Source organism: Syngnathus scovelli, chromosome 21 (assembly GCF_024217435.2).
Source record: "Syngnathus scovelli strain Florida chromosome 21, RoL_Ssco_1.2, whole genome shotgun sequence".
Taxonomy (NCBI): Eukaryota; Metazoa; Chordata; class Actinopteri; order Syngnathiformes; family Syngnathidae; genus Syngnathus; species Syngnathus scovelli.
The window spans coordinates 9,949,712-9,976,869 of NC_090867.1; the positions used below are offsets into that span (position 1 = coordinate 9,949,712).

The following is a 27,158-nucleotide window of genomic DNA, read 5'->3' on the forward strand; positions in this document are numbered from 1 at the left end:
TAAGAATACGTACATCTATTTGAGGAGTAACTGCAGTGCAGAATGTTCGTCGGTCGGGTGCTTGGCCGAGATTGAACTCGGCCCGGCCCGGCCCGGCCCTTGTGTCAACACGGCCATCAGGAAGGCGCTCAGTTGGAACCGTGCGCTTTCTTCCACAGCTGACCTAGTTGGCCAAAGAGCTCAAATACTATGCAAGCTGTACATTTTTTGCTAGAATCATGCTGCTAGTCATTGGTCAGCAACTCAAATGATAACGTGCAAGTCATTTGTTGTGTGATATTAACATAGATCTATAACAGAAAATGTGACTTCCCCTTCAATAGTTTGTTGCACAACATTTGGAAGAAATCACTACAAACATTTACTATGTCAAGTTGTTGGCGGACACATGACCTGCAGGTGAGGTCAAGTGCTCGCTCTCACACTGCAGGCAAAGCACATTTTGCTCTAGAATGCCTTGATAGTTGATTTCATCGTGTGCTGCTCAGATTGGAGGACACCCTGTACCTAATCTTGCATCAAAGCAGCATTAGAACCTAAGCAAGGCTCCATGAGTCACAGTAGTTCATTTTTATTTATTTATTTAGTTTTTTTTTTGTGGGGGGGGGGCTTTTGATCGAGTTTTTAAAAAGTCTACACACCCCTGTTGAAACACCATCCCACTAACACTAATCATTCAAGATGAAAAGTGCCATGAGTGTGTAAATATGCACACCCTCCAACTAATACATTCTACAACTATAAATCTAGTTTATATTGAACTCCCACAAAATCTTTCAAAGTTTGGAAGTATAACAAAAATAGCAATGAAATGAGAAACTGCATTTATCAGATATTCAAACTAAAGTGAGAAAAACTGCGAGACAGACTTGAAATGTGGTTTTATTATAGAGGCTATTTTGAGTTAATACACATTGACAACTGTTTGGAGGTATTTTACCACTCAATGGTAAATTGTTTAAACGCAACCCTAAATTGTTTTTTGTAAACAATGACACGTTACAGTACTTTTTTGGGTGAAACACATAGAAAACAGGACATTTCAGCATGTACTGTAAATGTAAAGCACAGATCATTTCTAAAAATGAATCACCTCTTCATATTTAGTCGTGAAATCCTTCAAAAAATCCGTCCTATTTGACTACCTTTTATTTGAAACTAAACAGCATGCATCACCGCCGCCTTTCACGTTCAGCTATTCAACTTGATTATGAGGCCAAATAACAATCAACCAAATAGGCCTCGTTAATGAAATGCATAGGTGTTGAAAAAGCAAAGTAGCACCAAAAAAAGACAAATCATTTGTTTCTCACCAGTTTTTAGACACTAAATGAAAGAGAAAAACAGGCGCATGTGGTTTTCTTCTGTTTGTGTATTGCGCGTACTGATGGTGTGTTACCACTGGTTTTCTTCGAGCACCTCTGCAAAATTGGCAACTGTCAAACCATTATTCTTACACGAGCACATCACCTTGACATTTAGCCGCTAACTTCACTTTGGTCTATTTCTCCCAGTACACTACTGTCCGGCTGGCCGGCCGGCCGGCTTACTCCTTCCTTACTGTATGTTTGTTTCACTTGATTGAAACATGTTTCAGTCTTAGCGCGCCCACTTGTGGTCGACTGCGGTAAGACATCTCAACTCGAAGGCTGCTGGTGATGTCGGTCGGGGGCCCTATTGAAAGAGCTAGCTCACTGCCTTTTGCTGTCCAGGATGGCTCTCCAGTCGTCAGACCAGGACAGCAAGCGTCTCTGGCAAGGCTTGGCGGGATGGTGCTTGTTGTGGCAGGCACTGAACAAAACGTGCTCCCAGGTGGGTTTGGGCTCCACGCCTGCGCACCAGATCAGGACACTTATGAAATATTACGGCATGAGCGGAAATATTACATGACATATTGATGAGCTGTGATGGACAGACTCAACCAATCCCATTCAAGCTCACTGACCTAAAATATCAGGCTTGTCGTCAATGAGGACGTCTCCGCTGACCACCGTCTTGTCTCTGGTTAGAATGACCTGCTCCAGGAAGTCATGACCCAGATGTTTTTCTACCCACGCATACTAGAAGATAACACACACACACACACAAAACAGAGGAAAAGCCATGCTGTTATGAATACTCAAAGGAACAATTGGATCGCATACCTTCTCATAAGGGCAGTGCTTGAAATGCTTGATCGGACTGGTGCAAATAAAGACATCCGTGCTGCGGAATGGAAAGGTGGGAAAAGGACACTAAACAACAGGAGTTTGAATGATTTCATATTAAGCTGCTGATGCACACAGAGTGCAATGATTATTACCCAATTAACAACTGTTTTGATGTCGATATTGTTAAGGTGTTTACATTGAGCTACTCGCCATGTAGTTATGAACCTACTTGTCCATATTGGCCATCTCCTTGACTGCCTCCACCCCACCAGGAAGGGGCTCCAGCTCACTGAAGAAGCCCTTGGACTCCCAGATGCTAATGGCTTTCTCCTAGAGATAAAAAGAAAAACCCACCTGCATGGTGTTTATTATCAAGAGATAACAATAGTTGTGCATGCAGCATGATTTAGATCCTTAAGTGCTTGTCTTGCATAATTACTACTGTAGGAAGTAAATATCGATAACGTCTTCCAATTGCACTTTTAGGTTTTTTTTTGGTCTAGTAAATCTTTAATTATCCATTGCATTTATGCTGCAAAAACTTTAGCTAGCTCCTTAACTAATTTCCATTCTATTTTCTATTGTATGAACACCAATCTAAATACGTATTAGGTGCTCCAATAATAGAGATTTATAGGTATTTGGTAGAAATGAAATAAATTGTCATGCGTCACGTGAATCTCATGACTTTTGAAACTTGAAATGGTGCAGATTGATTGATTGATTAATTTGATTGATTGGTTGGTTGGTTGATTGATTGATTGATTGATGATGCTGAGCAATGGCATGTCGCTTGGCTTACACAGAGATCACTTCGGAGTCTTCCGTACTGCGCGGAAACCCAGAAGCCTCTCCTGTCCTCCAGGGTGACGTAGGGCTCGTTCGGGTACCTGGCCCGGTACTTCTTCAAGAACCCCCCCTCGAAATCGGCCAGCACGCCGTCCATGTCAACCAGCACCCGCAGTCTCTTCTCATGGGTCATGTTTGCACAGCTTCCTTGAAATGTGTTAGTGAGCAGCGCTTTTCCTCTTCCCAGTAGACGACGCGTGGTCCACACTAACATTGTGATGGTTCGCATCCAAGACGGACCCCGTTTTCATGCACGATGCATGGATTGCATTCGTCTTCTCTTGACGTTTTGTGTCCGCCGCATAATGTTTCAGCGTTATCTGCACCGCTTGGATGCTATCTTGACGTTAGCTTTGAAGCTGAGTAGACGGCGGCGGCGGTGGCGGCGGCGGCGCACGGGTCAAACGTGACAGGCCTATGCCGCATGGGGTCGGACTGAGTCGCTTGCGAACGTATTGTCAAATGTCCCACGGCTCCCCATCACCTAACAAGTTGTCAACTTGGAAGACAATAGCAGTTTCGGGATGCAGCGGTACAATATGATTTCATAGGTCCAACGCCGAAGTTGGACGGAACTCGGAACAAACTGTTCTGTATTGGCTTGCCTTGCAGAATGCAGAGAACAAAGATGTTCTGTCGAAACGAGATGATACGACGTTGATTCTTGGAAACAAAACAAACGTGATCATTAATATTATTATTGTAACTGATTGTTATTGAGGATTTTTTTGTTTGTTTGCATATGTTACTGCGAATAAACAAAGTCAAGTGTAAAAATCAGCACAGTCGTTTCTGTTTTACGCTCCTAGAAGCTCCTAGAAATCGTGGCTTGCTTTCCACAAAATTACTCTTGTGAAAACATTATGACAAGATTAGGATTTGACTCGTTTCTTCCCGGCAAAACCACAAACTACATTCTTCCAAAACAGCATCCTTTTTTTTTTTTTTTAGTTGAGCTTATCACAGTTTATTTGTTACATCTGAAAGATATTACTGACGGGCAAAGATTCAATCGATTGGGAGGGGGGGACGATGAACCATATTCCCAGCAGCATCTACTCTCTTAGAACATCTTTGTCCACACGTCAGTTCCTTTTTCTTCAAGCGATAGCCACATGAATCTAGCCGAAATAGGCTTTTATAATCACTCAGATCATGCGTACTATTGAGTAAGTGAATCTTTGACAGACTAACTGATCGCATCCCTGCGACAGAAATGAGTGCTTTCTGTGAATCGTATGTTGTCGTCCAAGTGCCAAGGTTGGCCCTTTAAAAAAAAAAATCGCGTACTTAAAAAATCTCGTCACAGTCCGTTCACTTCATTGGGTATCGCGAGAATACGGAGTGGCGGCTGTGTGGCCCCTGTCTCAGTACGGACGGAGTTGTTTCTGACGTTTGAATGAAAAACCGTGGAAATTACCCCCATATTGGATCCATTATATAATGGCTTCAGCCCTGGAGCAGTTTGTAAACAATGTGCGGCAGCTTTCCGCTCAAGGTAGGCTCGCTCAACTCATTCGTATGGGAAGTAGCAGATAGTTAGCATGCTTATGCTACCCTATGCATTGCCGATAGCCAACTTCTCTTTGCCTCATCATTAATAGAGCCCGATCGAGACTCTGGCTGCCAGTAAGAGTATGCATGCTTGTGTTTTTACATATGATGAACGTGGATACATGGGGGCTTGGTAGCTATTTCAACAAAATGTTCAAATGATACTTTCTCGGTCTGGTCTGGAAAATATTTTCTGGGCACTGTCCACCGGAAGTCCCACCCTGGTCTCGCGTAATTGGCTGGCGAACGGAATCAAGTCATTTGATTGGTTCTCGCCTTCTTGCAGCTGGCTTTTGCGAAGGCCTTGACAGGAGAGTTGACCGAGCGAGCGAGCGACTGGTTTAAATGTATATATCTACAGTTGAATGTTTTCAAATGTTTTATAAGTCAAATAATGGGCTCCCCGTCTGTTGTTTAGCGTGATCATTAATGACAATAACGCAATTGCGTTCGCACAGAATTCTTGTGTTATTCTCCCCTGCTTTCATTCAGGTCTCACTTTTTCATCTCAATGGGTGCCTGGAACTAGTCATGATCAAAACACAGTAGTTGTACTCGGTCTGAAAAAAGTGCATCTCTTGTTTTGAAAGTGCTGATTGTATGTGCCACTGTCATTTCTTCCTCTGTAGGCCAGATGACTCAGCTGTGCGAGTTGATCAACAAGAGCGGGGAGTTGCTGGCCAAGAACCTGTCGCACCTGGACACGGTGCTGGGAGCCTTGGACATTCAGGAGCACTCCCTCGGTGTGCTGGCTGTGCTGTGAGTGCTTCCCCCGTCCGTGCAAGTCATGACTCATTCCATTCCCCGGAGTGGTCGGCTGCGGTTTTATTGCACCGCTCCAGTATTAGCTCGACTGTCATGGCTCCTGTTTCCATCCTGTCCTTTATCTTCATCGAGCGAATTATTCTGTCAACAGTGTGCCAAAGAATTAGAATAAGACAACAATCACGAATGTGTGTGTGTGTGTGTGTTTTTATTAGATTTGCTTTGCCTTGCTGATCTGTCCTTGTGACTGTGTTACAGATTTGTAAAGTTCTCCATGCCAAACATCCCAGACTTTGAGACCCTTTTCTCCCAAGTCCAACTATTCATCAGTACTTGCAATGGCGAGCACATCAGATATGCAACAGACACTTGTAAGTCCTGTCGACCAAACATTTTGCCCTCATTTGCGCTTCTGGCAGTCATTCGATGACATTCAATGATCAGTTAACGGCCTCCGTGACTACTAATAATGGTTAATGTATCAGCCCTGTAAAAAAGAAACATCGGTCTCGCTCTAATTTGTTTATTCATGTTTGTCACATGATGTCCCTGACCTCGGCTTGACCAAATGGATCTCTTTAAATTTGAATGAACCTGACAAATGTTACTGATTTTGTGTCCTCGCGTAGTTGCTGGTCTCTGCCACCAGTTGACAAATGCCCTTGTAGAGCGGAAACAGGTAAGCTTGCACGTTTACATTTTTTTTTGTACATTAGAGGGTCATTATACAGAGACAATGTAAACAATATCCTTTTTCATAATAGCATTGTTGATGCTCTGGATTCCACATTGAGTCAGAATCATCTCTTTTGTCCTCCTCCTCTGCTAAATATTTGAACACATTTGAAAGTGCGGCCCGTATTTGAGTTGGAAGATTTGAGTCTTTCTTTCCTACCCTGTGACAGCCATTGCGGGGCGTCGTCATCCTAAAACAGGCAATAGACAAAATGCAGATGAACACCAACCAACTTACCTCAGTTCACGCTGACCTGTGTCAGGTGAGTCATCTCTGGCAAAATAACATTGTGTGGTTGAAGTCGCCCGCAGACGCTTCACAAAGTGGACTGTATGTTTTTCAGATGTTTTCTTACAATCGAATTTCATATCTGATTCAATTGTTTTTCTTTCGATGACGAGTTGCCTTTTGCTTGTCCCGTGTTCTCCCCAGCTGTGCTTGTTAGCAAAGTGCTTCAAGCCGGCCCTGCCCTTCCTCGAGCTTGACATGATGGACATCTGCAAGGAGAACGGAGCTTACGACGCAAAGCACTTTTTATGTTACTACTACTACGGTGGCATGATCTACATGGGCCTCAAAAATTTCGATAGAGCACTGTATTTTTACGAACAGGTACGAACGACCGCTGCCGCATTCCATCCACAGCGCTGCTTCTACATTTCTTTTTCAATGTTGAATAAGATTTGGTCCAGGCGTAACGAAGAAGTGATTTTGATTTGATTTGTTTTCACCACTTTGAGGCAATAACGACTCCAGCCATGGCCGTAAGCCACATCATGTTGGAAGCCTACAAGAAATACATCCTGGTCTCACTCATCCTTCATGGCAAAGTGCAGCAGCTGCCCAAATACACTTCGCAAATCGTAGGGAGGTTTATCAAGGTAAGGGCAAACGTAATAACACTGATTGGAATTGAAAGCCAACGACCGTGTGGAGACCAGTTGACACTTGTTCCCTTCCTTTTGCTTTTCCTCAGCCCCTGAGCAACGCCTACCATGAGCTGGCTCAGGTTTACACCACCAACAACCCGACGGAATTGCGCAGCGTAGTCAACAAACACAGCGAGACGTTCACGAGAGATAACAACACGGGCCTGGTCAAGCAGTGCCTCTCCTCCCTCTACAAAAAGAACATCCAGAGGCTAACAAAGGTGTGTGTGTGTGTGTGTGGGGGGGGGGGGGGGGGGGGGGCTATGATGTGATGATAAACCTGTCTAAGACAGCATCATCAGTTTTTTCATATTTAGTATATTATAGAGTAAATCGAGTGCCATCTGCCTGCAGACTTTTCTGACGTTGTCTTTGCAAGACATGGCAAGTCGGGTGCAGCTTTCAGGGCCTCAGGAGGCCGAGAAATACGTCTTACACATGGTGAGGTCATCCATCCGCAGCGACAGCATCAACACGCAGACACTTGCAACAGTTAACTTTGAATTCTTTTCTTTTCTTTTCTTTTCATTCTGCTGTGGGCTTGTGAGCAGATTGAAGATGGTGAGATCTACGCTAGCATTAACCAAAAGGACGGCATGGTGTGCTTCCACGACAACCCTGAAAAATACAACAATCCAGCAATGCTCCACAAAATTGACCAAGAGGTGAGAAATGTCACGAGTGTAACCGTCCAAAATACTCAAAGACCCTCCATGAAAAAATTCTTGCGCTTTCATTTTCAGATGTTGAAATGTATAGAACTTGATGAGAAACTAAAATCAATGGATCAAGAAATCACAGTTAACCCACAATTTGTGCAGAAGGTGAGACGCATGATTGTTTCTTTGATACATTTGCAGTTGGACTATCCACCATTGGCCTTTCAAATGGAACATTTCAGTTCATTTGGAAGCATTTCTAGAATTTCAATCTAACATGTGACTTTTATGTTTATTTAAGAGTATGGGAACGCAGGAGGATGATGTTGGCAGCAAAACATCAAGTTACTCCTGAGGGGCCTTAGACTGCCAGAAAATGCTGCAGCCCCCCAATACATTCTTCCATGGATGGGTTGGATTGTGTTTTTTTTTTGTTTTTTTTTTAAAGAGGAAAAACAAATATTCTATTGCATAAGGACATTGGTTAAGGAAGGTTTAATTGTTTGAAATGGTGGTGAATTTGGTTATTCTTTCCTCTCAGTTTCTGAAGGAATACAAAGCGATCTTTACAGGAATTGGAAAAGTTTTGTCAGTGTTTTATTTATCAATGTTGAGGTTAGCGTGACACTGCTACGTTATCACAGGACACAATAATAAAAAGTGGACTTTTTTGTTCCAAGCATATTTGTGAATAATCTGCTGCATGATGGATGTAACTAGAAGGTATTAAAAGGTAATACATCTCTGGCTGCCAAGGAATAAATGTCCCTACCGCCATAATCTACATTTGTAACGACTGCAATGATAGTTCCCCTCTTGCTTTTGTTTAGAAAGCAGATAATCACTCGCGAATCTGCACACCGAAACTCGAGTCACAATCAGGCGCAGTGTTTTGTTTTTCTTTCTCTTTCGCTCTTTTTTTTTTTTTTTTTTTTAATAATAGGTCGGCTCCACTAGAGGTCCCTAGAGCACTGTACAGAAAATCGTTTTGACAGCTCGTCATTACAAGAAGTCAAGTCAACGGATATAACCAAACCGTCATGTCATTTGGAAGCTTTGCAGCTGTGGATCTGTAATAAACTGTTGACGAATTGCTGTCAGGCCTCTGTTAAATATGTATCATAAAAATGTAGGAAGATTGTACTACTATATGCATGCACGCACGCAAGGCAGGTGATTTATGATCTAACCAATGAGTTCCTTCACACAGGCGGATGTCGCCTCTGGAAAGAATGGGCCAATCCTGACGCATGATTGGCTTTGCAGAGGCGGGACTTAACCTCTGCAACAGATGGCATACGCCAATCCCGAGTAGTAGTCGCTCGTGATTGGTCCGCCCTTATGAACGGGGTAGGTCCACACACACTCACGGTGGAAGCAAGCTACTGTTGAAATTCCAACGCTAAGCAACTTTAGCCAGCTGGCTAACATGTCATTTAGCCATCAATGTGGTTAAGCTGCATTCATGGCACCACAATGGCTTCCAATTGACAGGTAATATGCTTTTGCCAGTGTGTCGCCGTAACTACAACCAGAACATGCCCACTTAGCCACAACGCGGCAATTGGTGGAATAACGAAGCTGGCGAGCTAGCCAGCCAGCCAGCCAGCCAGCCAGCCAGCCAGCCAGCCAGTCCGTCCGTCCGTCCGGAGCTTTGGGCTGGCTTGGGGCTTTTTGAACAGGTTTCCTCGGCCGCCCGGTGGACAGCCGAGCCTGATGCTGTGATTATCATGAGTCCCGCGGGCTGCCCCCATGTCACCTGCTTCAAAGTGGACAACTGGAAGCAAAACCTGAGGGCTATTTATCAGTGTTTCGTATGGAGCGGTTCGGCCGAAACCAGGAAACGCAAGGTAACAGACTGGGAAGCCGAGTGGGCTCACCTCACGGAAAAGAGATGTGCTGTGCTGTGCTGTGCTGTGCGGCGTGCGTGCGTGCGTGAGTGAGTGAAAGGTCGCATGCGTGTGTGGTATGTTTGTGGGCAGTAACCCCTTCCATGAAGAAAAATAATAACAATACACCCGTTACACAAGTGGCAGAACGGACCTCCGTAAATGGTACTACATGTCCGACAGTATCTTGTTTTCCTCACCACTGCGCCTTCAAGGCATCTTCCCCGCAACAGCATCTACAGATGGGTCTTCCCTCGCCGCTCATTGTAGGCTTGAAATAAACCATGCAATGAATCACCCACCCCCACTACCAAATCATGACCACATCTCTTGGATGCAACAATTTTTTTTTGCATCTGTGATTTACACATGTCGATCCATCCATCCATCCCCCCCCCCCCCCCCCCCCCCAAATGCCTCCTTCATTCCATAATTGCCCATTCCTTCACTTGCGCCGGCACCCCACCCACGGAGCGGACTCGTTTGGCAATCTTGTGTTGCTTGTGCCTCTTGCAGACAGAAAGGCCGACACGCATGATTTCATAGAAGGGCGGTGGTGACAGGGTTGGAATGAAACCATAGCTTTTTCCATTTCCAAGTATGACATGGCTTGCCATTTGCTTGCAAGCAGTTCAGGATGTACACCCGGCGCCACCCTAACGTATCTGTTGTGTGACTCTGCCCCTTTTTCCAGGCCAAGTCATGCATCTGCCACATGTGCGGCGCTCACCTCAGCAGACTCCACTCCTGCCTTTACTGCGTTTTCTTCGCCTGCTTTGCCAAAAAACACATCCATGAGCATGCCAAGAGCAAACGACATAACCTAGGTATGGTGTACATGCACACTGGATGGAGCACACAGACTGACTACAGGAGAAGTGATTACCAATCAATTGGTTTAGAATGAAATCAGGAAGTGTTGCATGAATTTTATTTGTTACTTTTGATTTTATTGTTGGCCAATCGACAAAACATTATGAAATATATAAATGTACATCACTGCTAAAGAGAAACCTGCTGAGAAATGCAGGAGAAGAAAAAAAGGGCATTCTTTTTTTTAGTGTAAGCTGTACAACGTGATCATGTGTAATAGCACATACAAAATGTCACCCCGTTGACCTGCATTTTGTATTCCCAGTTGTATAATGGAATTAGATGTTTGCAGCTCTGAGTGGAGAACATCATACTGCAGTGTTTGGGGGGGGGGGTTCCGAGTGCCGCAGCAGAGACACCTCGGGTGTGAATGACAAAGCAAGCAAACTTTGGCAGATGTTCAGAACAGTTTGGAAGCTTCTTTTTTTTCCTCATCCGTTTGGCTCAAGACCCCCCCCCCCCCTCTTGTCTTAGTGTGTTCCCCCACATGTGTAATTAAGGGAAGTGAAATTGTCTGTCTAATTAGGTTAGCTGTGGCAAAAAAAAGTATAACAGAGAAAGTGGGAGGAGGGCAGATTTCCGTAGACTGTTAAAGAGGTAATTAAGTCATCTTTAGAAAACCCTGTGGAATTAGCCAACATTTAACAAAGCCCCTCCTCCTCCTTAGTCTGTCTGTTCTCCACGTTGTCGTGTTTTCTGCGGATACTGGAGTTTCCGCCCACATCGCTAAAACAGCCATTAAAGTGGAATGGTTAAATGTCACCCGTGTTCATTTGCCTCCACACGTATTTCTTGGGTGAGTGAGAAGTGACTTATTGAGGTAGCAAGTCCTTGGAAGTACTAGCGCTATTGTTTACTAGGAAGAAAAAGTAGTATTGAACATCCAGAGTTTTCATGAGGACGTTTTGACACTGCTGCCGTCCGCACGTTAAACTGAAAACGAATTTTGACGAGACCTTGCGGCGATTGCCTCGGCTCCCTGCATCAAAGCAGTGTTTCCCATTGCAGAGGGAGGTAGGGACTTGTTGGCTGTGGGAAAGACTTTTTGCAAGAGCTCTTTGATATTCACAATGGGAGTTCATTTCAGACGCCTTCTCGTTTGTATCATTAGCGTTATCACCAGGGCTTTCCTTTCATGAAGAGCTATTCATCAACAATATGTGCCCTCTCACTGTGATTCAGTGCAGTCGTGTGCTCCTGCAAATGCCAATCATGACAAACGCTACGGTCAATAAACGACTTTGACAATCACATTCCATTTCCTGTATGTAGCGCTTGTACTTGGCCACCGCTTTCCCGCCCTTGGCCATACAGCCTCACCTGCAAAGAATGACGGCGTCGGCCAAAGGTCAGGTTGTCACGGCGACCGTAGCGCTGATGGCAACGATGGGAAGCACAATGGGGCAAAGCTTTGGCACTCTCCTGGGTCGCTCGTCACCTTAGCACGGGATTCTCGCGACCCGAGCGAGCGAGCGAGTGGCGCCATTAGCGGATGGTGTTGACAGATAGCAGATGTGTCAGCTGATAAACCCATTTGACTTGGCAATGCGACACCATGGCAACATTGCCTGAACGGCGAAAGACGTGAGATGAATCATCCAGCGGCTCGCACTGACTCACAGCCCTGGACAAACCAACCAACCAACAAAATAGATCAAAGTCGACCCTGCATTTCAAATCAAAAGTCTCCTTTTTCTAACCCTCTCCTTGTCTTGACTTTGCAGCGATTGACTTGCTCTATGGGGGGATTTACTGCTTCATGTGCCAAGACTACATTTACGACAAAGACATGGAACAGATTGCCAAAGAGGAGCAAAGGAAAGCCTGGAAAATGCAAGGTCGGTCAGTCGGTCGGTCGATCGGTCGGTCGGTCGGGCAGCATCTTAACAGCACCTTTGATTTGAAAAGCTCGCGCGCAGAAAATGCTCCCATTCAAATTCTGCACGCCTTCCTTTGATATGGACAGCGTGCTCCATCTTGTGCTCCATGTTGATACGAGACCTTGAAAATGACTTGCAGGCGTAGGTGAGAAGTACTTGTCATGGGAGCCCACCAAGAGGGAGCTGGAGCTTCTCCGCCACAATCCCAAGAGGAGGAGAATCACCTCCAACTGTACTATTGGTTAGCCACCCCATCCAAAGCGCGTATGCCGTGACCCACTTTCTCGCTTGCGTTTATTTTTACATCACAGATCAAATGCTAATCATGCCGCATCATCGCTTGAAAATGTAGAATTGACTAATCCATTGCAATCAGATTATTCTATCAGCTCCATGCTAATCACAGTCACTGAGGAACATATTTCACGCGACCTGGCCGTTGCCGTCAAATGTATCTATAAATAACATCTTGACATTGGACAAAATTCAAACAATATGCTAAGAAATGGTGTCCATTACAATAAGGACAGATGGATAAATGCAATTAGGTATTTATGTTTTATTTTGTTTTGGTTTTATGATTAGTCACAGCAGAAAATGAACGGGGAAATCCTCTTGTCTTGAACAACGCACAATCAAAGGCAGGCAGGCAGGCAGCAGCCAGAAATAGCAGCCTGAAGCTAACAAGCTACGAATCCACTGTGACTCGGCAAATTAGCACATCCAACAAGCCCTGTAAAGCGCCCTCGAGCATCATCTTTGGGAGTGTCAGTCGAGAATTGAGAAGTAGGAATCATTGACTCTAGATTTCACTTCTCGGGCTTGCTTGCTTGCTTGCTTGCCTGCCATGTGTTTAGTTTAGCTGAGCCATTACAAAGGCCATTTGTCGCCCCAAATGGAGTTCAGATGACAATGGATCCCGTTGTACGTACAATTGTCAGTCATCTGCACCTTCTGACGGTGTCCCTCCTCCGCTTCCAGGTCTACGCGGTCTGATCAACCTCGGCAACACGTGCTTTATGAACTGCATTGTCCAGGCGCTAACGCACACGCCGCTGCTGCGGGACTTCTTCCTGTCTGACCGACACAAATGTGAAATGCAGAGCAACTCCTGCTTAGTGTGTGAGATGTCACAGCTCTTCCAGGAGGTACCCTTTTTTTTTTTTTTTAGCCCAAAGCTAAGAAAGGATTTAGGGGTGTGTAGGAGCAAGTGGCGATTGTTCAAATGTGTACACGGGACCTCGCCAGTTCTACTCAGGCCATCGTTCACCGCACATCCCGTTCCGTCTGCTCCACCTGGTGTGGACTCATGCCCGTCACCTGGCTGGCTACGAGCAGCAGGACGCACACGAGTTCCTCATCGCTGCGCTGGACGTGCTGCACAGGCACTGCAAAGGTCAGGCAAATTCACATCTTTTTTTTCACATGATATATATTTAATTCTAAAGTTGCCTTTTTCATCCACATGTATTTTTTTGTCCACATTCCAATTCTTAAGCAGCTTGTTTGTTTGTTTGTACGTGTGTGTGTGTGTGTTCATACAGATGACAACGGGAAAAAAGCCAACAACCCAAACCATTGTAACTGCATCATTGACCAAATCTTCACAGGAGGCCTGCAGTCCGATGTCACCTGCCAAGTCTGCCAGTAAGTGTGCTCGTGTGTAGCATTTTGCAACACAGCAGTCTACTGCAGCAGCAGCAAGAGAAATGAAACTCTTGAAAGTGATCTGTAGCACCACCAGGTGGATATACAGTATACTAGATATAGAGTAGATATTGGCTCTAGTAGATAAATGTTGAAATGCATCTCCATCCTTCTCCTAGCGGTGTGTCAACAACCATCGACCCGTTCTGGGACATCAGCCTGGACCTGCCGGGCTCCTCTACTCCTTTCTGGCCGCTGAGTCCCGGCGGAGATGGCTCAACACTAAATGGAGAGAGTCACGCCACCGGCGCCACAACACTGACAGACTGCCTACGAAGGTAACCCGCATTACAATAAGCTCGGTAAACTAGTGTGGAGACGGAGCACTTTGCGCAATATCCGTCTCACCCTTGGCTTAGGTTCACCAGACCAGAGCACCTCGGCAGCAGCGCAAAGATCAAGTGCAGCGGTTGCCATAGTTACCAGGAGTCCACCAAGCAACTGACCATGAAAAAGTTGCCCATCGTGGCCTGCTTTCACCTCAAAGTATGACTTGTCTTTTTCACAATGCTCTTGGACCATCCTGTTTACTTTTTGGGTGTGTGTGTGTGTGTGTGTGTTTGGCAGCGATTTGAACATTCTGCCAAGCTCCGGAGGAAAATAACAACTTATGTCTCTTTCCCTTTGGAGCTGGATATGACACCATTTATGGCCTCCAGGTGAGAAGCGTTGAACTTGAAACAGTTCCAATGCCACGTTATGACGCGACAACGCCGTTGTGCGTTTCAGTAAAGAGAGCAGGACGAACGGCCAGTACCAGCAGACTGTGGAGCCCTTCAACAACGACAACAAGTAGGCTCATCGCAAGCAATCTGCAAATGATATGCTCACCTTCATTCACATCTATTGTCAAGATCATTAAGATCATGCTGGCCGTCACAGCTCATGGGATTCAGAGCCTTATTTACATGGAAATGCTCATGATGGTCTGTTTTGTACAGTATGTGCTCTGCTCTTGACTGTGGCCACCACTCCACTCCACTCCACGCCACTCGACTCCAGTGAAAGTTAGCTGGGATAGGCAGCGGCTTATTGTTGTTTTATTTGTGACATGGCCCCCTCATCAAGATTAAGAAGCTGCTGCCGTCGCCGCCGCCGCCACCGCCGCCGCTGCTGATTGTCCCACTTCCTGTCTCAACCAGATACAGCCTTTTTGCTGTGGTTAACCACCAGGGAACACTAGAGAGTGGCCACTACACCACCTTCATCAGGCAGCATAAGGACCAGTGGTTCAAATGTGACGACGCTATCATCACCAAGGCCAGCATGGAGGCCGTACTGGACAGTGAAGGGTGAGCCATCAGTGATCCACCGCATGCATCATAATGGCAACATTCTATCAACGCTGCTGTCTGTCTGTCTGTCTGTCTGCTTCCCCCCCCCCCTAGGTACCTTTTGTTTTACCACAAACAATTCCTGGAGTATGAATAGCGCAGCCCTCATCACAACGCATTTGAGCCCTAACGCACTACTGCAAGTCGCAAAACATTTCCACTGGAATTCAGGACGCACACAACAACAATGACAACAACAACAACAACAACAACAACGACAACAACAACAATCTGCTGCTTGTAAACCTGCCAAGCCCGTCTGCATGCTGCTGGAGGTTAAAACTGACTGGTAGCCATGGTCATTTTCCACTCCTCCCTGGCTTTCTCTTTTACAGACACACACAAGCAGAGGTATGTGGGGCATTTATTCATAAATGCTGTTTTTAAGCAACATCATTCTGGAGCAGGGATGGGGAGGGGGGGGGGTGACTTATTGTTTATGGGATCTGGGCTGCTATGCAAAAACTCATGAAATGTCAGAGGGACTTTTGATTGTAGAACTTGTAAAAAAAAAAAAAACAGTGTTAGTATAGCCCCTATTGGAGCTAAGATTTTTTTCCATGAGGGGGGGAGGCCAAGGATATGTTTTTTTTTCCCCCCCAAATCTTCCAAAATTTGTGATGGATATTCATTTTCTGTTCCTATGGGGGACGGGTGAAAATGGTGGAAAAAAATACCTAAAAGTCTGGCCATTATCTGGGGTCAGTGCCCCAACGGCTCGGCTCGGCTCGCCTCTAACACCGCCAATTTCAGAACACACAAAAGATACGACGAACGCGCACTTACTGTGTGAGAATATCCTGTTGCTGGTTCTGTCAGTCATTTCTTTCTTAGTTGGTGAGCAGGCACCTAGAGAAAGAACCGACCGACCGACTATTTGCGGAGAAGTCAGTATTCTATAGTATGTTCCTTTCAGAGATTCCTCGGCCCTGTGCTAAATGCTTATCAAAACTGCTCCAAGCAGCTCCAATCTAAAGACAAGGCTCGTTTTTTTTTTTTTTCTTGTATGACTTTTGAAACAAAAGTAATTTGAATTCACAAGCACACCATGCGTCACATCGTAGCCTATACGCACGCACACAGTCTCCAAATGACCAAATATTGTAAGATTTTTGTTTTGTGAATGCATTTTTGCTGCACTGCAGAAGAAGAAGAAAGTCAAGGAGCAAACATCTCCTTGAGAGTTGTATGATAAATATTATACGGTTGTTTCTTTGTGTCACTTTTAGCGAGCGAGTTTGTTGTCCTTTGACGACATGGGAAGATTGGCTTTTGCGCTCCCCAGAGTGCGCCGGATATTTCCGTCTCTATTGCTGCTTCCAACTGTCGCAGGGGCGGATGTTACTCAGTAAATATTATATTTTTATAGAAATAATGTCATTCTAAAAGGATTGGTTTACACTTTTTTGCATTCACTCTCTCACGTCGTCCGTCCGTCCGTCCGTCCGTCCGTCCGTGTTCTATTGTGCTGTGTTGTTTTCTATGCGCAAAAAGAGCTAAGCCACCTGCAGATGCTGCTATGGCAGCTTAGTCTTTTGTTAGATTAGCTTTATTGTTTCCTTTGTTTTGTTATTATGGGTTTTCTCGGGCAGTTTAGAAACATACTGTATATTCATTCATGTTCAAGGTAAGTGCTTGTGGTTAAATGCAAAAAAAAAACCAATACGGGATGTATCTTCAGAATAGTACAGTACAGTACAGTACGTACAACGGATCAAAGTTGATTCTGCAGTGTATTATTGTTGGCTGCGTGCGTGCGTGCTTGCCTGTGTGTTCGTCACACACACACAAAAAAAAAAAGACAGTGTGGGGAAATGAACTGGTTCTTAAAAAATGTGGTCGTGTGTGTTGGGTTTGTATGCACGTGTGGTGCGCGTGCGTATGTTGTGTGTGTGTGTTTGTGTACTGAATCAGTACTTGCGTTCAGCATGCCGCCCAAGCTGAATCTTTTTCTTTTCTTTTCTTTTCCACATGTATGTAAAGTATATCAATGTACAGTTTGTACGTAAGAGACAAATGGTGAAATGTCTATATTGTTTTTGCTGGATTCAGCCACGGGAGTCAAAACGGTGTCTTGCCTTATGAAGTCAGTCCAAAAAGGACAGGACAGGACAGGACGCATTAATGGCAAGGCACTCAAATAAAGAAGTAAAAAAACATCTTAGTCATTTTGTATTGGCTTGTTTTCCTGAAGGCATAGAAAGCTAGCTTCAGCTCATTTTTGCCGCCAGTTATTGAATGAGCTGCTCAAAATATTCACATACTGCTCATAAATATTTTGGACCCAAAATGGTATGTTGCACCATTACAAGAATCAAGTTTGAAACAAGTAGGAGTTGATTCACAGCTAACTGATAACGTTCCAATCCATTTTTCATTGACACTTTATTCGTGTTGACTGCCATCAAAATATGATTTACAAATAAAATAACAGAGATCCATATATAGTAGCAAAACACAGTCAAATTGACTTTCCTGATAAGGACCAGTGATGAGTGAAACAAAGGAGGCCAAGAGTCCTCAAACAAGAAGGATTGATTGCTTTTGGTAGACTGCAGCTATAAACTATACACCACTTTGTCCAGCAGATGGTAACATCGTGCAGTGTTTGAAAACTCATCAACTACATGAGAAGAAGTCTTGGAGTGAGTGAGTGAGTGAGTGAGTGAGTGAGTGAGTGAGTGAGTGAGTGAGTGAGTGAGTGAGTGAGTGAGTGAGTGAGTGAGTGAGTGAGTGAGTCAGTGAGTGAGTCAGTGAGTGAGTGAGTGAGTGAGTGAGTGAGTCAGTGAGTCAGTGAGTCAGTGAGTGAGTCAGTGAGTCAGTGAGTGAGTGAGTGAGTGAGTGAGTGAGTGAGTGAGTGAGTGAGTGAGTGAGTGAGTGAGTGAGTGAGTGGCCCAGCAATGATCAATATGGTAGTGGGCTTGCTTTCCCGTCATCATTTTTTCATATGCCATATACACGTATAGTATCATCTCGGTGATGATGAGAATGATGTTTTGGGGTGGTCATACTTCATAACAAGAAAGAACTATTTTGCTCGTTTAAACAGCTAGTGGAGCTACTAACAAACACAATGCAATGAAATGAAATGTAACGAACGTGGCCAAGCAATCTCATGGTTTAGTGGAGCAGGCTATAAAAGCATATCTGCGACATCTTTCAAATGGCAGGAAAACGACTAGCGGCCCCACATGACATCTGCTTGCATAACCCCGTGTACTTGTTTTTTTTTGTTTTTTTTGCACGTGCACAAATTGATCGCACAGCCAGATTGCAGGTAGGGTATAAGTGGAGCATTTGACGGCATGAAAGGTGTCTTCGAAATCCTGCCATCAAGCATGCGCATGTGTGATCAAAGCAGGCTAAACCCCTCGCTGAGCATCTCTTGATCACACGGCAGGCTTTTTTTTTTTCTTCTCCCCTTTTCTCCCTCCCCAGCACAAGGGCATCTGTGCTGGATCAAACAGACTGTGGTGGTGGTGGTGGTGCACTTCCACAGGCTCATTTTTGGACCTCAGCACGACAATGTCTCCTTTGCTTCTTTTTTTCCATGATGCAGGAAAACTTGAGTTTGTTGGCGTGCTTGCCACAATCTGTTTCAGCTATATGTTAAGTCTCTGAGTGTGTCCACTATGTAACTACAGCTTGTCTTTTTTTTTTTTTTCTTTTTTCCCCCTCCCTCCCATGTGCCACTAGTGAAGTGAGACACGAATGTGGGCGACATAAGTTGTGCTGATCAGTGCAGTGTCTATTTTGACGCTAATGAGAATGATGAAGGTTAATGGCAGTCACAAAGACGAGCCAGAGTGACAATTGCACCATTGGTCGGATTAAGTTTAGACTGGACAGTCAGGAAAATGAATGGCGAGATTTGACTTTTATTAGCACTGAGACCACTTTGATGACAGTGTACATCTTCTGCGCACTAAAAGGTAGCTTTGAGTGCGAGTGGGCACTAAAAAAACACTATTGACACTCTGTTCCCTCCCTCCCTCCCGCCGGGCACGGGCACGGGCACGGCAGCTCAATTTGCGTCAAGTGTTGTGGCTTTTTGGACATTTTTCATTCATCACGATTGGCTGTGGGGGGGAAGTACGGCGTTGCTGAGTCCTGTTCAGGCCGCAGTTTGCCTGCCATGCATTGTGGGCAACTTTGGAGCATGTTGGTGGTCCTGCAGATATACATACATACATATACGTATGTGGCATTTCATTTTTGTTTCAAACTGACAACTAGTATGTGAATGTCTGCTTCTATTGGCCTCGTGTAATTGATTGCAGCTCATCTGCTCGCTCGCATAGCGGTAGTATATGATGGCTGGCACAACCTTTTCCATCGAGTGAGATGTGCCGCTTTCATCTCATCTCATCTCATCTCCATCCACTCACTCACTCACTCACCTGCTACAATGGAATAGCATTAGCGCATCATTTGCTGGCTTTCTCGGCGGCAGGAAGAGTCGTGAGTCATACTCGTCGGGGCGACCCAGCAGGCGAGGAAAGGGAACGAGGTTCACTCGTGCATGTAAAGTGTCAAAGGCACTCGACTTCACGTACGCCGATGAGACTATCTTAAGCGTGCGTGCGTGCGTGCATGCATGCGTCAAAGCGTGCATAACATCTGATGTTTATCGTTTCATTCATCTCGTGTCTCTGATGGTGTCCAATAGAATCACTTTGTACAAATGAATGTCATAATATGACATGTGAGTTTCAGTGATTAGGATATTTTACAAAACGCATTTAATTCAATTGGAAAAAAGAATGTCTGTGCGTTAAGTTGATTTATTGTTATCATTCAGATGTGTGTTTAGTACATGGAATGAATAGGAGTGCTACTGCTAAGAGAAGTTGAAGGTCTGCTACAAGGGCTTCTTAAAGCAAATTTATTTGTGCCTTAAGACTAATTGATTTATTTATTCATGCCTCCAGGCATGAAAGCATTTCAGAAGATAATCAAGACGTTTGTAGGCAGGCAGGCAGGCAGCCTCCTCATTCATGTTGTATCCAGCTCAAATAGTGCACGTGACGCGTGAATCGACGGGAAAGTAAATCAAATACACCACGGGAACAGCAAATGGGCTTTTTTTTAATCGCAGAAAAGGACATTAGATTGTCCGACACGTACAATCGATAACTTTCTCCGATTTTAGGGCAGCAATGTCATCACAAATTCTTACATGAATTCACCAACATAAGCAATTTCATATGGAGGACAAGGACGTGTAACAACTAGGTTTTGCTCGTCAGGCCTTTGGTTGGGAAACACGCCGGCCCTTGCTTGATGTACGTACACGGATACGTTAGGATGAGTGAGTGACAAGGCACGTTGCGTGGAAAATGACGGTGGAACCTCCAAAGTTGATCCATTCCGCGACGCTGGTTGACCTTTTGTCATTTCCAAAAGAATTTTTGCCACAGCAAATCAATGAAGGAGAAATAATTGTACACTTTACACCAACGAGGCTGATATACGTACCAACGATGACCGCCGGCCGGTTCATTGTTACGCAACACGAGTGCCTTTTCCTGAGCTGAAATTTGACTCCATTTGTCTTGTGGCATGATAATGGTTTGAACATCACACTTTTCTCAAAAGTGTTTGTTCAACCTTGAAGAAGTAGACTGAAAATTGACATCAAGCTCCACAGAATTGTATCTTGGTGTCATGTGAAACATTGGGCACTAGAAGTCCTGTGCGTGCGGCGTGTGGCGTATCTTTATGTGGAGGCAATTTCGCAGACAAAGGAATAGAAATAGGAAGGCTGCTGTGGGACTGGAGCAGTCAACTTCAAACATAGCCAATCAAAGCTTTTTTTTCTTTTTCTTTCTATTAAATACTAACAACAATGACAAATGTGCATTTGATGGCAAAAGAACGTATTTACAAATATCACCAGTGTAACACTTTTACATTTGACCATCTTCACAAACGATATGAATATTTACTAGTGTGTGTGTGTGTGTGCTCTGAGCAGGTGTATTGTCCGCTAGCTCCGAGAGCGAGCGTTCTGCACTGCGAGCAATGCGCTGACACCGAATCGGAATCTGCCGCCGTCTATAAAAATTGAGCTCATAGGTCTCCATCTTCTCCCCCTTCCCATGCAAGATTCAGCCTTCCCCCCCCCCCCCCCCCCCCCCCCCCCACGCATAGAATACAGACTTAATATTAAACAGTGCATCCTCTGCGCACATTGTAGCCCTTCACAAATCATCTTGATTAAAAAAAGAAAAAAAGCATTGCAGGTGAGATGGCCTTTTCCTCACGTTTGTACATCTCCACAAACACCCTTGACGTGTTGTTGAATTGTGCAAGCGTGAGCAAAAGAGCCACATGTAAATGGAAGCCAATGACATGAGCTGACTTCACCCAAAAAGCAACATATACTACGTATCGTTGCGCTACATTCACATTCGTTTTGGTTCAAACTGTCTTGTCAAAGTCAACGGTCCATTTAGTCAGTACAGGATGTCCAAACAGCCGACGGCCGACGGCACGGGTAGTCTTGCTGTGTTTCTTTTCGGTATGCTTTCTCAACAAGACATGGATCACTTTACATTTCTCCGTGCATTGCCAAGCAAACGAAGAAGGAAGGGCTGGACCCAGGCCGGGGATTTGATTGAAGCCACTAAAACAATTCCGCTTTATATACTACGCGCAAAGGCATTGGACCGAAAAATCCTTTCACTCGTACGCAGCCTTTGGCCAAATGAAATCATGGATTTCAGCGCAACCCGCCCCCCCCAGTCCCGTTGTATTGTTCAACACGACAGTGAAAAGGGTGTCGTTTTCTCATCATTTACAAGCATTATTATGCAAACATGCAAGCGTGTGGACCGTTGTGGAAAAAAGCACTTACTATTCACAAGCAGCTGACTGAGCCCAAATGCAGCAGAAAGAGTTCTGAAATGAATGTCATCCATAATTGAGATCCTTTGTATTCACAAGGGCCCCCAAAACGTGCAAACGCGGGGCTAAGAATACCTTTCGAGGAGGGAAAAGATATCATTTATCTGTCACGTTTGTCATTGACCACCAGACGCCAAAAAGACAAAAACAATGCAGTGACTTGCGCACTAAATAAGATAAATGGAGTGTGTCCACCGATTGATGGGACCTGACTGAAGCTGCAATCTGCGATCGTCAGGATGACCCTGTTTTTCAGCGCCGGCTGGCTGGCTGGCTGGCTGGCGCACAAAACATACTCATTGACATGAAACTAAGAGGTCACGCACGGTACACGCCACTTGAGATGGCTAAAAGAGCAATCCTATTTGATTGAGTGGCTCCCCCCCCCCCCTGCAAAAGATGAGCTTCAACAATAACGTTTGGCCAAAGGTCCACATCCATTTTCTAAGATTACAATCGTCAGCGAATGGGCTCGTATTAGTCCGGCTATGCTATTTGGAACTGACTATAGTGTCGTTTTGTCAACGCAACGCACATTCGAGAATGCTTTGAATTGAAAATTCGGCAGTGTTCAAATATTCGAGTTCAAATGTTTCTCCAAAAATAAGACTTGGAATTTCTTTTTCACAAAACGTAGCGTCATGATAGAGGGAATTCGACCAATCATTTCAGGGGTGATTAGGGGTCTCTTGATCGGCAGATACTCCAAGATGAATTTCTAAAGGCTAAATCTAAAGTCTGATCACCACAAAGAGGAACCTTTACATTGTCATGGCATATTTCAAAACTGAGCACTGCATAAAAATGCGAAAATGTCAAGTACGTCATGAGAGATACCACAGACATGCCACGACAGGAAAATATTGGACTCGGCCATGTTTGCAGCCATGTTTGCAGCCATGTTTGCACCTTTGTATTTACAAGTACGACTTGTTTGCCAACAATTTCTTTGTCCATCAGACCGCTTACGGATGGATGAGTGCGGTGTTCCCCGGCAACCCGCCAGCGTCCTTCATCATTGTGCCGTTGACAAGGCTTTGCCATTTGTTTCTCTGATCATCTTTTCAAGTCAGGCAGGGCCGGTGGAACGGATCATGACTCTAGTCCATGATTCTTTTTTTCTGACCTCGACTTTTACCTTTTGAGGGTCGCTCCACAAGGCAAATGTTTGCCTTCCTTCCCTTTTCTGAAAACAGTGCCTAATGGCATCCTGTTTCCTAACCCTAACCCACAAGAATGGGGTCTCTTCCTCACGCGCAACGCACTCAAGTAGCCCTTCTGTCGGCAGGCAGATCGTCCCTCCCTCCCTCCCTCCCTCCCTCCCTCCCTCCCTCCCTCCCTCCCTCCCTCCCTCCAACACGAGCCCAACTGGGCTTAGTGACGTAAGCGTCCAACTTCTGTTTGACGTTAGTCAGGAGGCTCATTGAGTGTTCAGGGTCAATGAGAGCAGGTTGCCTCAAACACTTGGGTCAATGTACCATCTCTGTTGTGAAACTGCTCAGACTGGCTTACTTCATAGAGCAGAGTCCATAGAAGGGCGGGTGGGCTATTGCATCAGTGTCCCCCCTAACCCCCCGCCCGACCCGCCCCGTATGTGATAGTCGCCAACAGTTGCTTGGTGTTCCTCGGCCGGCCCTCAAATGCTGGTCTGCAGCTCTCCGTTGAGCAGCGCCGCATTATGCGCCTCCAAGTTGGCGTTGATGATGAGCGCGTGATTGACCACCCTGCTCCTGTCCACCCTGCTGTCACTGCGATCCATTTCATCCAGGCCAGTCACCTTTTTGAGACACAGCACCTTCTGGAAACTCTTCTTGAAGTTGTCCGACAGGAAGGCGTAGAGAATGGGGTTAGCGCAGCTGTTGGCGTAGCCCAGCACCACCACAAAGTCAAAGGTGCTTTTCACCGCCGACGTCGGCTTGATGGAGCCGGTGACCGAGGTGACGTTGAAAATGTAGAAGGGCAGCCAGCAGAGGACGAAGACGGCCACCACGATGGAGACCATGCGGGTCACTTTACGTTCCGATCGTTTGCGTTTGGTCGAGCCCACTCGCATGCCTGAGGATTTGACCTGCAAAAAGGCACGCAATCTCCATCAGTGGATGATCTTGAAGCCATACTGACTTCTATGATGACTCCCCCCATAGACTCATTGGATAAATCAAGCTGAAATTTCGTCCCATGTCGTGCGTGTGTCTCCACTGACCGCGGCTCAATCGCATCGTTCGATGAGCGAGCGACAACAGCTGGCGCGAGATTCCCAACGCCACGACTACAAGTTTACAAGCAAAGCGGAATTGGAAGCCAGCTGCTTCTTACCTTGACTATGATGAACAGGTAACACAGGCATATGACGGCCAGGGGAAGGAAGAATCCAATGAAGAAGGTGTAAAATATGAAGGCGGTGTAATAGGCGTCCTGGGGCTCGGGCCAAACGATCCCGCAGACCGGTACCTTGTCCAGACCGCTGAAGATCATGGTCGGTAGGATGACTAACAGCGACACGCCCCACACTGTCAAGTTGATGAACTTGGCAACCCGGGGCTTCCGCCATTTGGTCGACTTAATGGGGTGAACCACGGCCAGGTAGCGATCGATGCTCATCACCGTGAGGCAAAAGATGCTGGTGAACTGATTGAGAGAGTCTGGGGGGGGGGGGGGGGGGGGGGGGGGGGGAGAAGCAGATAGAGTCAGGCAGGAGTTGCTTTTGATCAAGTGATTCGACAAATTCGAGAAAGTCGCAGATCGTGACTCTCAGAGCTGGAGCTAAAATTCAAACAGTTACTATGGATTTGGCTTTCTGTACTTAACATACTAGAAATGATTTTTGAGCCAGGATGGATTGCTGAAGCACAATCCATGACTTTAAACCATATGATGATCACACGTACGTGAGAATGGTTTGCTGAGCTATCCCAAAATGCTAGCCTAGCTCAGTCAGTGCAGTTTTTGAAGCGGCAACCCGGTTGTTGCAGGTTATGAGCACTCTTCTAAATGGTTTACTGTCGCACTTTTTGACGAGCGGACTCCCCAGCTCCGCTCCGCTCCGCTCTGCCATTTGCTGTCATGGTTTGGCCACAAAGCGCTGAAAGCAAGTATGGCCGGCCAGCCAGCCAGCATTTGAACGCAGTGCTCAGCGTGCTCCGTTGTCTACCTACCCACAGTCAAAATGACTTTGCACAGCGCCTCGCCAAAGGGCCAATGCACCAGTGCCAGCTGTAAGGCGATGAACGGCAGGCTCATCATGCACAGCACGTCGGCCACGGCCAGGTTGAGGATGTATATGTTGGTCACCGTCTTCATTTTGGCGTAGCGTAGGATGACGTAAATGACCAGGGCGTTGCCGCAGAGCCCCACCGCGCACACCATGAAGTAAATCAAAGTGATAACCACTGAGCTGGTCTTGTCCTGGTGGGGTTCCTTGCTTTCTCCCGTCACGTTCAGGTCCAGGTCCAGGTCCGACTCGTTCCCTTGGAGGTAGCTGTCGTATAGGAGCGGCTCGGGGATAGTCATGTTTGGTGGAGGCGAGAGGAAGGACCATTGATCCAGCGCCATCGTCGCAGAGTCAAAGGTAGCTCAAACGCGTGTCGGCATCACATCGCGCATGACGAGAAGAACACATCTAGGAGGACGTGACAAAGGGAGAGAAGGCTATTATGAGTGACGCCATGGCAACGCTTAGCCGATATAGTAACTCCTACTTTCAGGGCTGCTAATGTCACATCTCGGTGAACATTGTAGCTGCCATTTTGTGTCGTTTTCCAACCTCTTACGTATGTCCCAAATCATTGATTGATTTCTTTCCGCCGTCAATGTTCTTGCCGTCCGTCCGTCCGTCCATCCGTCCATCCATCCATCCGTCCATCCACCCACCCAACCATCCATCCATCCACCCACCCAACCAACCAACCAAAAGCATAAACTCACCACCGTGGGTCAAACGATCTAGGCGGGGAGGGCCGGCTCCATGTCGTCCGGCGTGTGCATACATGCAATAAGCCAGGTTGGAGAGATGATCGAGGGAGGGCATTGTGCCGCGAGCGGAGACAAATGTTTATTCAATCGATCTCGGGAACAAACAGCTCGGACGCTGTCGGGAGGGAGGATCTGTCATTTGAGTTGAGGGACAAGTCCCAATTTTGCTCGCATCTATTAAATAGTCACATCACCTTTGGGATTTCATATTGATGGACAGCTCAGTTCAAAACATGACCGAAAGCTGTTTGAGAATATATCTATTTTTTTCCATGTCAATAATGAACTCCATTTGTGAGAAGGTACAAGTAGAGTTGCAAAATAAAAGCATGCGGGAATGTGCAATGTGACGTAACGTGACTCAACCTCACCTTGCCAGACATGAATCGAATGAAGATTCTTCACACAAATTTAGGAGAACATTTCAATGATCCCCTTTTTTAGCTCATAGTATATGAAATTTGCGGAGCGAGCGCTTCTATATTTTCTACCTCCAAAGCAATCAACGCCAGCCAGTGGTAGTGCGCTGTAAGCGGGAGCTCAGACCATTCCTTTGACATCATTAAATGAACAGTCAAGCCATAATGTTATTATTTGCATCTTTTCTAACCCACCAGGCATCTAATCATTGGATTAATTGTGTCACATTCGAGTCCTTGTAAATGTCCATGAAAATCTATCCAGGACTTCATTTCAACTAGACAGACTTTTTATACGTATTTTGTACTAGCGCATGAGTACACTTGAAGACTTACTTTGAATTAGAAAATGTCCTCCTTGTGTCAAATCCATCGTGCCAATTGCCAAGATGTTTTTACAGAGCGCGTGCGTCCATCTAGCCTGCCTTCCTTCCGTGCATCCCTCCATCCATCCATCCATCCATCCACCTGCTCCGTCTCAGTTACGCGCAGCTCCAGCGGTTCAGGCACCACGCAGCCTCGTCACGGCCCGT

General features: G+C 45.8%; 4 protein-coding genes across 8 annotated transcripts; 2 read left to right on the forward strand and 2 right to left on the reverse strand.

Moving 5' to 3' along the window:
- Positions 1-864: 864 nt before the first annotated feature.
- Positions 865-3,633, reverse strand: LOC125991691 (5'(3')-deoxyribonucleotidase, mitochondrial). Its single transcript, XM_049760001.2, has 5 exons — positions 2,953-3,633; positions 2,380-2,480; positions 2,145-2,205; positions 1,946-2,060; positions 865-1,831 (listed from the first exon to the last, which is right to left on the reverse strand). Exons 1-5 carry the CDS (start codon positions 3,226-3,228, stop codon positions 1,692-1,694), a joined length of 693 nt encoding a protein of 230 aa, XP_049615958.1. The 5' UTR covers positions 3,229-3,633; the 3' UTR covers positions 865-1,691.
- A 451-nt stretch (positions 3,634-4,084) lies between these two features.
- LOC125991662 (COP9 signalosome complex subunit 3) lies at positions 4,085-8,737 on the forward strand. Of its 2 annotated transcripts, none has more exons than XM_068649490.1 (12): positions 4,085-4,168; positions 5,183-5,312; positions 5,577-5,689; positions 5,948-5,997; positions 6,224-6,316; positions 6,487-6,666; positions 6,795-6,935; positions 7,031-7,204; positions 7,338-7,424; positions 7,535-7,648; positions 7,727-7,807; positions 7,944-8,737. In XM_068649490.1, the coding sequence occupies exons 2-12, from the start codon at positions 5,188-5,190 to the stop codon at positions 7,995-7,997; spliced, it is 1,212 nt and encodes a 403-aa protein (XP_068505591.1). In that variant the 5' UTR covers positions 4,085-4,168; positions 5,183-5,187; the 3' UTR covers positions 7,998-8,737. The 2 variants fall into 2 exon arrangements, with proteins under 2 accessions (XP_068505591.1, XP_049615892.1); XM_049759935.2 differs by lacking the exon at positions 4,085-4,168 and adding an exon at positions 4,246-4,497.
- Positions 8,738-8,988: 251 nt separating this feature from the next.
- On the forward strand, positions 8,989-17,064 carry LOC125991655 (ubiquitin carboxyl-terminal hydrolase 22). Of its 2 annotated transcripts, XM_049759911.2 has the most exons (13): positions 8,990-9,492; positions 10,226-10,358; positions 12,129-12,242; positions 12,424-12,525; positions 13,266-13,432; positions 13,533-13,680; positions 13,829-13,931; positions 14,111-14,269; positions 14,351-14,477; positions 14,559-14,650; positions 14,721-14,783; positions 15,134-15,283; positions 15,380-17,064. In XM_049759911.2, exons 1-13 carry the CDS (start codon positions 9,373-9,375, stop codon positions 15,420-15,422), a joined length of 1,521 nt encoding a protein of 506 aa, XP_049615868.1. In that variant the 5' UTR covers positions 8,990-9,372; the 3' UTR covers positions 15,423-17,064. The 2 variants fall into 2 exon arrangements, with proteins under 2 accessions (XP_049615869.1, XP_049615868.1); XM_049759912.2 differs by lacking the exon at positions 12,424-12,525 and having other exon boundaries at positions 8,989-9,492.
- A 6,081-nt stretch (positions 17,065-23,145) lies between these two features.
- Positions 23,146-27,152, reverse strand: LOC125991671 (somatostatin receptor type 2). 3 transcript variants are annotated; one of them, XM_049759953.2, is made up of 4 exons: positions 26,962-27,152; positions 25,390-25,853; positions 24,551-24,876; positions 23,146-24,302 (listed from the first exon to the last, which is right to left on the reverse strand). In XM_049759953.2, the coding sequence occupies exons 2-4, from the start codon at positions 25,784-25,786 to the stop codon at positions 23,871-23,873; spliced, it is 1,155 nt and encodes a 384-aa protein (XP_049615910.1). In that variant the 5' UTR covers positions 25,787-25,853; positions 26,962-27,152; the 3' UTR covers positions 23,146-23,870. The 3 variants fall into 3 exon arrangements, with proteins under 3 accessions (XP_049615910.1, XP_049615912.1, XP_068505594.1); XM_049759955.2 differs by having other exon boundaries at positions 26,159-27,152; XM_068649493.1 differs by having other exon boundaries at positions 25,390-27,152.
- Between the last annotated feature and the right edge of the window lie 6 nt (positions 27,153-27,158).

What these genes read in the sequence shown, in the direction of transcription:
- LOC125991655 (XM_049759911.2), top strand. Translation starts at nt 9,373, where the DNA reads ATGAGTCCCGCGGGCTGCCCCCATGTCACCTGCTTCAAAGTGGACAAC. An exon ending in CTGACAGACTGCCTACGAAG is followed by an intron (nt 14,270 to 14,350) that starts GTAACCCGCATT and finishes CCCTTGGCTTAG; the next exon opens with GTTCACCAGACCAGAGCACC. An exon ending in GCCGTACTGGACAGTGAAGG is followed by an intron (nt 15,284 to 15,379) that starts GTGAGCCATCAG and finishes CCCCCCCCCTAG; the next exon opens with GTACCTTTTGTTTTACCACA.
- LOC125991662 (XM_049759935.2), top strand. Translation starts at nt 4,443, where the DNA reads ATGGCTTCAGCCCTGGAGCAGTTTGTAAACAATGTGCGGCAGCTTTCC. An exon ending in CCCTTGTAGAGCGGAAACAG is followed by an intron (nt 5,998 to 6,223) that starts GTAAGCTTGCAC and finishes ACCCTGTGACAG; the next exon opens with CCATTGCGGGGCGTCGTCAT. An exon ending in TCCACAAAATTGACCAAGAG is followed by an intron (nt 7,649 to 7,726) that starts GTGAGAAATGTC and finishes TTTCATTTTCAG; the next exon opens with ATGTTGAAATGTATAGAACT.
- LOC125991691 (XM_049760001.2), bottom strand. Translation starts at nt 3,228, where the DNA reads ATGCGAACCATCACAATGTTAGTGTGGACCACGCGTCGTCTACTGGGA. An exon ending in GACTCCGAAGTGATCTCTGT is followed by an intron (nt 2,481 to 2,952) that starts GTAAGCCAAGCG and finishes TTTTATCTCTAG; the next exon opens with GAGAAAGCCATTAGCATCTG. An exon ending in GAGATGGCCAATATGGACAA is followed by an intron (nt 2,206 to 2,379) that starts GTAGGTTCATAA and finishes TCCATTCCGCAG; the next exon opens with CACGGATGTCTTTATTTGCA.
- LOC125991671 (XM_049759953.2), bottom strand. Translation starts at nt 25,786, where the DNA reads ATGGCGCTGGATCAATGGTCCTTCCTCTCGCCTCCACCAAACATGACT. An exon ending in CAAAGTCATTTTGACTGTGG is followed by an intron (nt 24,877 to 25,389) that starts GTAGGTAGACAA and finishes CCCCCCCCCCAG; the next exon opens with ACTCTCTCAATCAGTTCACC. An exon ending in ACCTGTTCATCATAGTCAAG is followed by an intron (nt 24,303 to 24,550) that starts GTAAGAAGCAGC and finishes GCCTTTTTGCAG; the next exon opens with GTCAAATCCTCAGGCATGCG.